The sequence below is a fragment of the Gallinula chloropus genome, assembly GCF_964237585.1.
Source record: "Gallinula chloropus genome assembly, chromosome: 1".
Classification (NCBI taxonomy): Eukaryota; Metazoa; Chordata; class Aves; order Gruiformes; family Rallidae; genus Gallinula; species Gallinula chloropus.
In genome coordinates, this window is record NC_140085.1 from 31,897,042 (window position 1) to 31,910,796 (window position 13,755).

General features: G+C 42.7%; 1 protein-coding gene across 1 annotated transcript in view; it reads left to right on the plus strand.

Annotated features, from left to right (window-relative positions):
• Nucleotides 1–13,755, plus strand: part of PPM1H (protein phosphatase, Mg2+/Mn2+ dependent 1H) — a gene marked incomplete at its 5' end in the record, with an annotated part of 136,579 nt that overhangs the window by 86,124 nt on the left and 36,700 nt on the right. Inside the window, one exon of the mRNA XM_084275047.1 lies at nucleotides 13,531–13,615. Coding sequence (XP_084131173.1) covers nucleotides 13,531–13,615 — 85 coding nt within the window. The remainder of the gene's footprint in view (nucleotides 1–13,530; nucleotides 13,616–13,755) is intronic.

Here is a 13,755-nt window from a genome sequence, read left to right on the forward strand (position 1 = left end):
CTTGAATAATAATGTGCTGTGCAGTGCCAGCTATACCTCAGACTTATGTCTGTGGTATTCAGTTTAACCACCAAAGCTTCTCAAATCTAATCATTTCATGCCACGTACCCTGGCAGTATTGTATAGCAGCTGTCCTTTTGTAGTTGATGTGTAATTACATCATGAAAAGACTTTAATTACCATATTACTAAATTACCAGCCAGCAATCCTTTCAGGTTCAGCCCTAGCTCACTTCTGTATGGACTATTAGGCTTCCTCCAAGCTGAACACTTTTGGTTGGTGTAAAAGGGAGGAAAAATTGTGCTAATTGTAGGTTTTGTTATGAACTATTATTGAGCTTGATGTTATGGCATCACTAATGTCAATGATATAATTAAACTTCTGCTAACGATGCAATCACAGTTCTGTAATAATTATACGTTAACTGCACATGATACCAGAACCCTACTAAAAATGAGGTGATGTATTCAGAGCCTGATAAAAACAACTTGGAGGGAGGCCGCTTTCATTCTCTAATGGCTTGTCTGATCATTCTTGGACTCTGCCATAAATATACTTACTTGTGCAGTCAAAATGAATGCCTGAATGTTGGCCAAAGCTTTTTCCAATGTTTCTCTCTCTCTTTTTCCTCTCAATGGTTGGCATTGTCCATGCAAGGTTATCTAATTAGGGACTGATAGTGCTGTAGTTAGCTATCCAATATATAGTGCTTTTCTGGGGAGCATTGATGTCCTGTGCTTTGCTTACCAGTTTGACACACACACTATGATAACTAGGCCAGGCTCTTGCAATAGCTGCTTTTTTAAAAATAAGGAATAGTAAATCTTCTCTGCTCATTCTTGTAAATAGTGTTGTTCAATTTTATATTGCTAAAATGACTTTTATGTCTAAACTGCCATAACACACCTTGTTAATCTCAGTTCTTCTTAGTTTTATGCTCTTTATTAGGATGTTGTTTTATCGCTAGTGATGGAGCAGCAGTAAAACAGGGACTTAATGTTTTACTGATTACTGCCCAATTATTGCATAGCCTCATGCAACATAACATTTGCCCGATATCGCTGCAGTGACTGTAATGCAGTATGATCATATTAACCATCCTTGGCAGGAGTGTTCTTCTGTCTTTCATGTTGTCTGGCTAAGGAGCTGCTTGGAGACTGCAGGGCGCTGCCATTTTGTGCTGTGCTTGGAGCTGTGGAGGGTAGCAGTGCTTTTATCACTGTACAAGAAGCAGAACACCACAAGCTGATTTGGCTTTTGCATAGACCCCTGAAACACCCACTAAATCTGCAAATGAGTTTTTGGGTTTTTTGATTTATTGGCAGAAGATGGGATCAAAGTGAAGAGCCTGATGTTTCAGAGGCTTTGCAGACTGGATTCATCACTTTGTGATTGGATTTTTTTCTTTACTTCATGTTGTGGTTTAACCCAGCCGGCAGCTGAAACAACCCTGCAGCAGTTCAGTCACTTTCCACCCGCAGTGGTATGGGGGAAAGAATCGAAAAAAAGCCCAACCAAACACAAAATTGTGTGTTGAGATGAAAACAGTTTATTAGACGGAAAAGGAATGATTATTGCTGTTGTTATTCTTGAATAACAAGTGATGCACAGAACAGTGGCTCACCACCTGCTGACCAATGCCCAGCTAGATCCTGGGCCACAGCCCTCCCCAGCCAATTTATATGTAATCCCAGCCAGGTTATATGCTGAGCATGACATCATATGTTATGGAATATCCCTTCGGCCATTTGGGGTCAGCTGTCCTGGCTGTGCCCCCTCCCAGCTTCTTGTGCCCCCTCCTTCCTGTGGAAGGCTCGTGCTTCCTCACTGGCAGGGCCTGTGAAGCTGGAAAGTCTTTGGCTTAATGGTAAGCACTGCTTAGCAACAACTAAACATCAGTGTGATATTAACGTTATTCTCACCCTAAATTCAAACCCTAGAACTATACCAGCTGCTGGGAAGAAAATTAACCCTATCCCAGCTGAAATAGGACACTCCGTCAGCTTTTTTAATCAGCGTTTTGCTTCCTTGGTTTTGCTTCCCTGTGCTTATGCTCTCAGGGCCATATTCACACTATGCTTGAACATATATCCTCATGTCCAGAGTAGATTTTTCTCCTCCTTTTTGCAAGTGCATAATTAATGCTAAAGCATTTAGTGTTGGTAAGTGATGGGAGCTTGTTAACTGACTGCTTCTGTGGTGCTTCCATCTGGGTGCAGGTTAAACAACTTCATTGGTGCTTCAGGTGCCATGATGTGGGAGAGTGTGTTTATAACACAAGCTTTTCCCAGTATAATAAAATAGTGAATTGAAAATTGAGTTCTACTTTGTTCTTTCCAAATTTGCTGGTTGTATTGACTCTCAGTACACTTGTACTTCCTTTTCTTCAGTGTCATGGTGCTTGTCACCTCCTTCCTTCGTGTATAGTTCTCATCATAGGAAGTCAAATTTGGGGGATTAATTTACTCTTATGAATTAAATGAGAGGGACTTGGAAACAGGCATGTATCTTCTGACTGGCACTTTAGCTTAAATAGAAATTCTGAGAAGTCAGAATTGATGATTCTGACCTATTCTTGTGGTTCACAGTATCTGAACTCTTCCTCCAGGCAGTCCAGCAGGGTGACTTTTTGCCAGGAGCAATAATGCTGTGTAAGGATGGGAACCAAAAAGCCTTCTGGTATGTTATTATTACAGAGGTAGCTTACTTCAGTCTTTGGTTTACAGTACTTTTAAGTACCTTTAATTTTCTGATTTTCTTAACTGTCCATCTTCTAATCTAAATGTGATATATTCTTCCTTTTTTTCCTTAAGGGTCTGCCTAAGCCATCTGTCTCCCTACAGCTGTGTCTGTGTAAACAACTGTGCTTCATACTTAGTACTGGGAGGTCTCTAGAGGAAGGACTTCACTCCCTTACTGAGTTTCCTTAATCTGCAGTATTTGGAAAAGTGATACTTTTCCTGTCTCCTCCTAAAGATGTGACAAAAATTGCTGCAAATCTCATAACCACACACAGGGCCTCTTCACCCTGGAACCATGCAATCCGTGGTGGCTTCTCTTTGCCCTCTGAAGTTCAAATTCCTACAAAGTCCTCAAAAGATTCCTCCCAAAAGGAAAACACAACAGTTAGGGACTGTGTTTTGGGCAAGCTGTGTGTGTGCCCCTTTTTAGATTATTAATTCTTCAATGGGATCTCTTGAAAATAATAACTGTTTGATCATTTCAAGGCAACAGATAACCTCAGCCTGGTCTGCTCAGGAGCCTGTGCAGTCAGGAGAGACTGAATTCAAGATGAAGCGAGTGTCTCCCACACACATTCTCCTTCACCAGCTGCAGTGGAGAGGCATTTCACTAGTTGAAAATGTTGGAAAAGAGTGTGACATCTTAGTCACGTTCAGGAGATATGGCCAAGTCCCATCTCTATTCTCCAGCTTCTATTCCTTGGAAGCATGACTTGGAGGCCTGCAGGATGCCCTTCTGCTCCTCTTCTGGTCTCATTCCAGGGAGAAGCACGAGCACAAAATTGATAGGAATAGTAGGAACCTCAGATACTGCAGGATTTTGTGCTGGGTGAAGTTCTTGGAGGCGCATCAGGAAACACATTAAGATGTGGATGAGAAGTGTTGTATCAGAAATAAGTTGTTGTGCTTAGTACAGCAACCAGTAGGTCAAGGGGGATCATCCTCCCTTCTACTCTGCCCTGGTGAGGCCACATCTGCCTCCAGTTCGGGGCTCCCCAGTTCAATAGAGACAAGGAACTACTAGGGAGAGTCCAACAAAGTACTAGGAGGATGATAAGGGGACTGGAGCCCCTCTCGTTAAGGAAAGGCTGAGAGCTGGGGCTATTTAGCCTCTAGAAGAGAAGTCTGAGGGGGGATCTGATGAATGCTTATAACTAAAGGGCACATATCAAGGGGAGGAGGCCAGACTCTTGTCAATGATGGTCAGTGACAGAACAGGGGGCAGTGGGCTGGAACACAACAAGTTCCATCTCAACATGAGGAAACACTTCACTCTGAGGGTGACAGAGCACTGGGACAGGCTGCCCAGAGAGGCTGTGGAGTCTCCTACTCCAGAGATACTCACATTCCTCCTGGACGCTTTCCTGTGCAACCTGCTGTAGGTGATCCTGCTTTTTTTTGGACTAGATGATCTCCAGAGGTCTCTTCCAACCCCTGCCAACCTGTGATTCAGAAGAATGTTTTCTGATGATCCAGGGGATGATCAGTTCCATGGTACTGACATGTCGTATTGAATACCAGCTTGGCAGAAATAATTAATTAGGCAGGAAATGTTCATAGGCTTTTGAAGACAAAACAAATGTCCTGCCTCTTCTCCAAACTCTTGCTCTGCCTGGGAGAGCATATGCCTTAACAATGTCTATGGTGATCTGGCAGGTGTTGAAACTACTGTATGCATTTTCGATGAGTGGTACGTTAGGTCTTTGGTCCTAAACATACAGACATCATCTACCCCTCAAGTCCTGATGTTCCAGACTATTAGGAAGGAGAATAATTTTGGCTATTCAAGTAATGTCAGTAAATTGGAAAGCCACAGTTCATTTTAGTGTCCATGAGCGATGATTTGTCTTCAATTCTCGTAGGTTTTAAGCCTTTAAAAAAAGAGGAAAAGGAAAAACTCAAACCACCAAAACCCAAACAAGCCAGACAAAAAACAAGTTGGTTGCTTCCAGAGCAAGTAAAAATTCCCTTGCTGTTTTTATTGGTGAATATAAACACAGGTCAAGGAAGAATTCCTGCTGTAATAACATCTATGTATGTTGTATGTGTAGCCTGTAGAGCTTGTAGTGTCTGCAGCAAGATGTGCCAAGGCAAAGGATGCCCAAATCTAATTTTAATCACTTTTTTTTTACCAGTACTTTACTAATGCATAAAGAGTCTGTGATCTCCAATAGAGACAGCTCATGGTTTAAGTTCAGTATGCCAGATTTCCAGGTCACCCAGTGCACTGCATTACGCAGACCTGCAGGTTCTTCATTCCGGTGTTACAAGGCCAGGACCAAGGCACGCCAAGCAGGCTGGGCACCTTGAACCTCTGGCTCCTGTATGTACTACAGAAGGAGGGCCAGAGGAGTGGAGCACCACAGCCTGGTTTGAATGTTTCAGGTCTGCTGCAGTCCTTCATGAGTTGGAAAGGTTTGGTTTGGCTTTTTTTACTCATCCCCTGAATTCAGTGAACTTGCCAGGCAGCCCAGGTTGTTCTGTTTCAGGAGCAGCTTGAGCCATGTTCTTGGGGCTTTTAGTGAGGGGCTTCCTGTGTCGCTTCTGCACGGGCAAATGAAGCATGGTTTGGGTAAAAATTCACTGATGCAGAGTGAACAGAGAGTATGGCTTTCAGTCTGCTTTTGCCTCTCAGTCCAGATTGTTCCAGCATCCTGCATTTCTGAGTTACACAGAAAAGCTGAGATCAAAGCAGGTGTGATGCTTTTAGGTACTAAAAGTCATTCTGACTTCCTCAATGGTAAGACACTGAAGAGTGGGATGGGGTGGGGGGACCCCATGCTTTTTCCATCTTACGTGGTCAGCCATATCCCAGCCATATTACTGGCAGAATAAACACTGACTTGCACAGCGATGCCTTCATCCACTAAGCCCAGGTTTAGTTGCCATAGTAACTCATCCTGGAGATGAATGTGATATCCTGGACAGCAGGGAGAAAGAGTTTGATTCTACAGATACCAGTCCTGAGGCTCAAAGCTGGCCACAGAGACGTGACTGCACTTCTTTGTTCATTTCCTTGGCACGGCCTGGGTAATTGGTGGCATGTTGTTCAGCCATGATACCAAAATGCGGTGGTGTTTCATCATTGCAACCCTGGACTTGGCTGTGTTCAAATGAAGGATACACTGAAATCATCACTGGCAAAATGAATCCCATGAGAGCAGCAAATCTCCAACCTAAGGATGCTGGAACCGATGGTGGGCAGTTTTTGTGTGCTAGCAGTGTCGCTATAAACTCACTATAAACTGGATTGTAATAGCTTCCTAGCTGCCAGCTGAAATCCTCTCTGGAAGATCAGTGTGTTCAGATGTAAACCAACAGGAAAGTACACACAATTAATTACAGAACATTTTATATTAGTTCATTGGCTTTAGGTTTAGTGCTACTGGAACCAGAGTAGACAGTCCTAGAAGTGTTTAGGTAAACATACAAACTCACCCCTGGTTCAGTAGCAAAAGCTACTTTCCTGATTAAACAAACAAAAAATTGCATAGAGATAGCCAGTGCAATCCCATTAGTGATGGGGTGGGAGTATAAAAATATTTAATTAGCCCTAAAATGAAACATTGTTAAAAGCCAACTGCTAATAATAACTCCGTGCTTAGATTGCATCAGACAAGCGATACACTTGAGGACCTAAACTAGGGCAGGGAATTTGTGGAAAGAGACCCATGGGGATGGCGCTGCAGCTCGCCAGAGAGGCACTGAAAACTTCAAGCATGCAGCTCCCAGAATCAAAAATGTCTGGGCAATGCATCTTCTCCAGGTTGTGTCCTCTGTGGACAACCTGCAAGTTCAGTATTGTATTTAATTTAAAACTGTAGAGTGAGTAGGGATACAGAAACAGCTGAAGTAATTTAGTTAACGGTGTTGGTGACAGCCACATGCTTCTCACCGTTGGATGCGATATGTAGGGCACAGAGAGACTGCCAGGAGAAGATCCCTTTAACTGCTGCTTTCTGAGTGGTTAGTTGAGAACAAGGGATGGAAAGTGAGATCATACCTAAAAATTCCGACCATTATTATTTTTGGTGGCAGTAAGGAGGATGCCGACTGGATCTCAGGTGTGAGTGTAGATGAGAAATAGGCCCTTCTGTGGAAATCTATGAATATTATTTTGCTTTGAGAAACAGCTTCTACTTGCCCATTTGTGATCTTTTATTAAAAACAATACAATTAATTTAGTAAAACCAGACCACCAGAATAGCGGCTTTAGAGTATACCAGCAGTCTCATTATACCCAGAGCCCTTCTACACAGGAATCACTAAATAAGAATTAGAAATGTAAATATGAATGAGTTGGGTAACTGGAAGCGACATAAAGCTCTACACGTGTGCACAGGAGCAGCTTGTGTGCTTGTGGGTGCCTCTGAAAGACAACCTTCAGGTTTCTTGCAGGGACCAAATTTCATAGTTTCTTTCACCAGCTCTTTTCAGAGGCAGGAGGAGGTTCTCATTTTACCACAGGAGCAATGTAGCATGCCTAGCTCCATGCTGGTGTTGAAGACATGGGAAAAGGCCCTCAGAGCAACTGGGGTGGCTGACAGCCTGCAGACCTTAGCAGACCTTGGCTTGAGGGAGCTGAAATTCCCCCAAGTGATGAGTGAGTGAATGTCTCTGAGCAGCCACGCTAAGCATGGCATGCACCATGAGGCTGCCTTGTCACAGGAAGAGCCACGAGCGGGGAGAGCGCGTTCCCTCTTCCTGTTAGCTTTGTTCAGCTGAAAGAAATATGATCCAGTGTTTCTATTCTGTCACAATATTTCCATAGGCAGCCTAAGGTTTCTGTTGGAAAGCATGTTAAAAAAGAGGGTGGCAGGACTCCCGTGTGGCAGTAGATGGAAAAGGAGGGCAGAGGCAATTTTCATTGGTCTTACCCACTCCCCACTTTGTTGCTTGTTTTCTTCTTGGCTGTGATGCTGTGTAGGAGTTGGGGCATTTTTGAAATGTGTCTTGGGTATTACGGGTGGGAGGCAGCTGGGTTTTTTTTTTCCATTGGTGTTGCTCAAGTTTGCTGTTTTCACCTCTTCAGTTTTATAGTGATGGATATGTCAGCGCTGAGGCCTGTCCTAATGCTAACTAAACATTAATGTAATGGTTTGTTCACTATCCCCAGCCTGCCTTAATTCATAACATTACAGAAATCATTTAAAGGCTTTGCACTATAGTTCCATGGTTATTGACAGTGCAGTGAGGTGTTTGTTCACCTGGTTTCTAAAGAAACATTGAGAAATGAGTCCGTGGGGGTGTAAGGGAGAGTAATTCCGTTTGTAATAAATGAAACTGAGGTGCCAGGGCTGAATGTGTTAAAAGTCATCAGTGATTATCACGGCTCCACTAGATTATAAATCAATCAGTTTTTTTTCTTTTCTGCAAACTTCCATGATTATAAAAGACCATTAAAAAACCCAGAAGCAGGTGTCTCAATTTGCCACGTTTATTTCCTTCAGTGAAATTCCCACTTGTAGGACACTTACCCCATTTTTCCTGTCTTGGAATATGCATTCTAAGCACTAAGGTGTTTCTTGCATATTCTAGACTGATTCCATAGTTCTAGGATTTACTACTTTTTTAATTATTATTATTATCAGCTATTTTGTGACACACCTAATTAAAATTTACTGCTTGGATCCCCTTTGACTGTAACAAAACCCTGCCTTATTCTTTCTGTCACTTTAATCCCTCTTTCTTTTCCATTGACACATTTCTAATACCTCTTCAGACAGGCCAGACACTTCTGCTTCATCTGTCCGGAATCCACAATGCTTAACACCTTCTGACAAAATGGATACATCCTCCCTGTGGCTTGGAATTGATATATGCTGTCAAAAAGGGTTTTCTGAGCGGTCTCTCTTTGTCACCTTTACCAGATTTTTATCCTCTGTTGTAGAAGTGTGCAGTTTAATGTTGCGTTTCAAATCATTTTTGGCTGAAAAAGTGTGTAATAGAATCTGGGTGTCCCCTGAATACTCCTAACAGTAGGAGATGCCTCTTTGTTTTGAAAACCAGAATCCCTATAGACCCATGACAGCAGTGAAATTACACTTTTGACCTTGTTCACTAAAGTGTTTCTTCCTCTGTATGATTAAATGAGAGTAACCAACAATAGCTTCCTCTAAAATGTATGTTTCCCAGTGTTTGTTTCTCACAAGAAACTGGGAAAGGATGCTGTGCAATTCTCAGCTGATTTTTTTCCCCACAGAAGAGGAAGGGATTAAAAAAAAAGAAAAAAAAAGAAAAAATGCAACCCCTGCTTGACTCAAGGAGAGAGAGGTGGCTGGTTTATCTATATTAAAAATGCAAAAGCCATTGATATATTGATGTTTTCCTTCAGCCAGTGTTGTTGCTACGTGCAGAGTATGACAGCAGCAGTACAGCACAGCGGCAGATTTTTACCCTTGTATTGCTTCGTAATAGATTTTAGAGGGGGATATATGCTAAAGCACCAAATACAGCCTTGAAGTGTTCAATCTGATTATAGGGAATAACCATATACCTAATATTCTGTGTGAATTCACCTGATCATCATAGACTGTGCAGTTATGTCAATCCAAAAGATAAAGGTAGTGTTTTCTGTAGATTTGCATGCAGCCTTGTAAGCTCCTGGTGTTTCTTTTCCACCTGCGTGTGACTGAGTGGCCGTAGCCTGCTGCAGGATTTGCAGTGACTGCCAGTCCCGCCTTGCGCGCCGAGGCGCTGGCACGTCTCTCGCTCCACGCCCAGTTGTTCAGGGCACAGCTTCTGTGGATCAGAAAAAACTCAGGGAAGTGGCCAGGAGTAAGATAGAAAATCAGATTCTCGTTTCTTCCATTCTAGGCTACTTCAGCTGTGCTTTGGGGACTTTTCCCTCCAATATATTCCTCTCTTCTGTGAATATTTACCAGGTCTCGATTAGTGAACATACTTTCTTGGGCAAGGGCAAATACAATCCTGTAGTTTGTGTGGTTGGGGAGTTGGGTAGCTGGGCTCAAAAGAGGGGAGAGGACTTGGGGAAATCTATAGCTTGTTTTTAGTAGGGACCAAAATAAGTGACTTAATGGCCTCTTAGTAGCCTCAAGATGTAAGAACAGCTTCTGCTGTTCGTTTGTTCGCTGTGGCTGATGCTGTGTGGAGAGGGCATCAGAGCCATAGAGCTTGGAGGGCAACGCACCAAGGCGCTGCAGATCTGCAACTGTCAATTTCCTATTCTCCCAGAAAAAAACTTTTGCTTTAATTACTACTTCATTGGTGATGTAAGCTAATGAGTATGGGTCTGAAGAAAACTTGTCATCAGAGAATATTTGGTTAGCGTTGACATATTTGTCCCCTGCAAACAAGAATCGTGCGGCTGCCTTTGGCAGGCTTGCCCTGTGGCTCCGCTATAATGTGCTTCACCACTGTGTCTGAAATTAAAATGTCACTATTAAACATGGCAGAATCAGATGTTCTCCAGGCACTGCATGTCTTTGAGTTCTTGCTTCCTATGTAGCTGTTTCTGACAGTTTTAATAGGACAGCTGTATTCTGGGATAAAATAATACATTCATATTTCCAAAACGCGTGGGGAGCTAAATGCTTTCAGAGCTCTATTCCATCATGTACATGCATCTTTCATGCGTGGTACCAGCAGTAACCTCACATAATGCACTGTTGCTTGTTAGTCCATTAGGAAGCGTAAAGTCAAAATTAATTGTCCTGCAGGACTGTGCAGAGTGGGTGTCTAAAAGCAGTTGCTGGGCTGTTTGTGGCTGCCGCGTCAGCCGGGCTCCTTCCCCGTGAACAGTTATTGACTTTGGGCTATTGAATGCAGGGCTCTGGAGGTTGCTTGGTGGGAAAAGCCTTCACTTGGTGCTTGGCAGCTCTTGTCACTGCGAGGTCACGCGAAGGGCAGTTCAGTTTCCAAACCCAATTAGGGCCTGATCCGTCCTCTGTTCAATCACAGGGGAAAATCCCAGCGAGCAGGGTGGCTCCCGGGCCAGGCTTTCGCACCCAACCTCTCCAGTGAGACGGGCGAATGTCTCCGGTTTTGTCACTTAGGCTGTCAGAAATACCCTTTGCTCTTATGAAATTGCTAAGCAGCTGGTGCGGAATGGTAAAGAGCCTGGTAAGAGGATAATGAGCCCACCAGAGTTGAATTCAGACTAGTGACCTGTATATGTATGTCTGCATCCCTCCCATTACTCATATCTAGAGCTGCCTCGTTCCTCGGATCAAATCGTTTGATGCTTCTGAGCAACTGTAACTTTCAAATTGAGTAAAGTCCAACTGCTGAAAGCATTAATGAAAAACATAAAACTGAGGTTCCATTCCATCAGGTATCAACAGCATTGCTTTAATACTCCTCCCCCTGATTACTGGTTTTCTGCTGGGTTGTGCTTTCATCCCAGGTGGCTGCGATTTTGAGTGAAAATAAGTTGAGCCATGAAAGGTTGACCCGCTCGCCTCTGAATTGGTTTTTTGTATGATGTGAGCCCCTCAGGGCCCAATTCTACCCATAGAGGTGAGAATGATAGCTATCAATGGATATAGGAAATATGTCAGAGTGCACAAAGAAAAAGGTGAACACCAGACTGGTCTGAGGGATCTCTAAAATATGGATTTCCTGTGAAATGGTGATTAAAGAGGGAAGCAAAGGATAATTAAAAAATTAGCGTGATGTGCTAGCAGTTACATCAATGTGCAGGGTTTTTTTATACAAGCTCTTTCAGACAAGCACAGGATCCGTAGATCCCTTATGACTCTTAAAACTAGTGTGTAAAATTTGGTTAGTGTCTGATCAGCTCCTTTGATCAGTCTGGTCTAGACTGTTGCCAGAGTACTTACTCTGTGCTAAACCCCCGGTCTCCTTTAATGGAGGTCTACCCAAGTGAGTCAAATTACATGTGAAAAGCTTATAAAAGCTGTCCACTGTCTTTGAGTAAATGAGTCTGGTTCAAAGCTGAATACCTTGGGAACTGCAGAAATAAAAGCAGAAAAATGGTCATGAAGTTTTTAAGTCATTTTTTTTAAGTGACTGTCTCAGAAATGCAAAAGAAGAATTTTCAGCAAATTTTTATTTTTAATTGGAGTGGCATTTTTGTAAGCCTTTAATGTATTCCTATCCCATAATGGGGAAAAAATGCCATCAAAAATTCTGCACCAACTTCTTCTTAAGAAATTAATGAGTTACAACCACCATGTCTGTCTTGTTTCAAGCACACAGTATTATTTTTAATTATAGCAGTGGAGGACCAGTGGGAGCTTTCAGTAGGTAGGTTGTACTCTTGCCACCTAATTTCTGCGTAGGTTTATTTGCAAGGGAGTGCTGGAAGTCCAGGAGCAGTAAATTTGTTGTCTGCCAAAGCAGAGCTGTTTTCCCCTTGTCACTCGAGTCTTTTCCCACTCTCTCCCATAGTAGCACTGTCCTGTACCAGCCAGTTGTTTGCCACATGGATCTCAAATGTGAAGAGTTCCTGTCCTCTTTGATAATGCTCCCTCCCTTTGCATACTAGCAATAATAGATGATCATTCAGAAAAAATTTTAGTCCAGGATCATATCCAGAAGGCTTGGAAAAGGTTGTCCAGTGCCACTGATTTTACAAAGCTGCTTTGTACACAGGCTGTTTTTCTCAAGATGCTTGTGTTGTTTTAATTTAGAGGTTAGGTTCCAGTCTTCATGTACCTGCCATGTTTGGGTGCTTCCAATGCAATCAGAACACCTGGCATAGAAGCAATGCTAACAAATTGATCAAATTATCAAGAGAAGTAAGCTAGCACATAAATATCACATCAACAGGATGAAATATGATGGGAAGGAGACCATTTAAAATATAAAGAAACTGGAGTCCAAGTGACAGTTGTTTCATCTACTCCAAATTCCGTGAAACATTGAGAGCTGGTACACTGTGACTATCCAAACACTGAGTTAATCTACTGATGGTTGAGAATCACCTCCAAAACAGGCATTAAAATCTGTGGGTTGACAAATAGCTCATCCAGCTCTTGAGAAACACCAAGCCAAGCGTTACTGTGCTTACAGAGCTGCGTAAATACTGGGAAGACAGGCAAAGGCAGTTCTGGAGTGAATACCTGGCCACAGAATGCACTAGGAATAATGAGGAAATTTTTCCCTCTTGTGACTCTGTTGCATTACACCAGGGAAGAATCAGGCCATGGTTAGTGTGCAGTGTAGCAGATTAAGAGGCAACAGGCAGGTGTTTGAGAGAATTTCCTCTCTGCCGTTTGCAGAAGCGTATGTGAAACCTCCTGGCTGATCTATAGTCATTCCATTACCTGTCATCTTTCAGCAGGTAACTAGTTAAATTTGTGTTAAACAGGATTTGCTTTGCCATTTCCATTTGCTGCTGGAGTAGAAATGTTTCTGACATGACATATGACCAATCAATAACTGGAAAGTGCTTGCATGAGTCATTTGAAGCCAGTAGTTTAGACAGTGTCAGCCACAACTGGGATTAAAACCTGCAAAGAGTTGTTCTACAATCAGTGATTCTGCAGCACCTCCTCTGGGTGTCTGCGTTTCACTTAATAAGGATACCCTGTAGACATCAACTGAAATAACTCTTGCCTTTGTTCTTGGATGTTTTTGTGAGCTGTGAAATGAACTTGGCATATACAAATACACTTTGTTATCCAGCCTAAAGGATGTAGGATAGGAATTATTATCCTGGTCTGCTGACAACTTCAGTGGAAAAGAAATGGCTTTATTTTACTGTGACTCTGAAGAGAATAAAAGTGACTGTACCCTGTGGTTTTCTGGGTAGTTTTTACATGTTTTTTTTTCCTGTACTGATGCTGTTTTATTACTATTACAGGGCTATAATAATCCGAAATGGCGAAGTCATTCCTATGTCTTCAGAATTCACTCCAGAGACTGAACGCCAGCGACTTCAGTATCTGGTAAGAGACCTGAGGACCAAATCAGGTGGTGCTGCTGCTGGCAAGAGTTGCTTGGTAATATCTAAAGTTCAGACACTTGCTGCTGAGTTACTGTGGCTCACTGAAGGACCATGTGTCTGCTGAACACCAGTGACTGACCA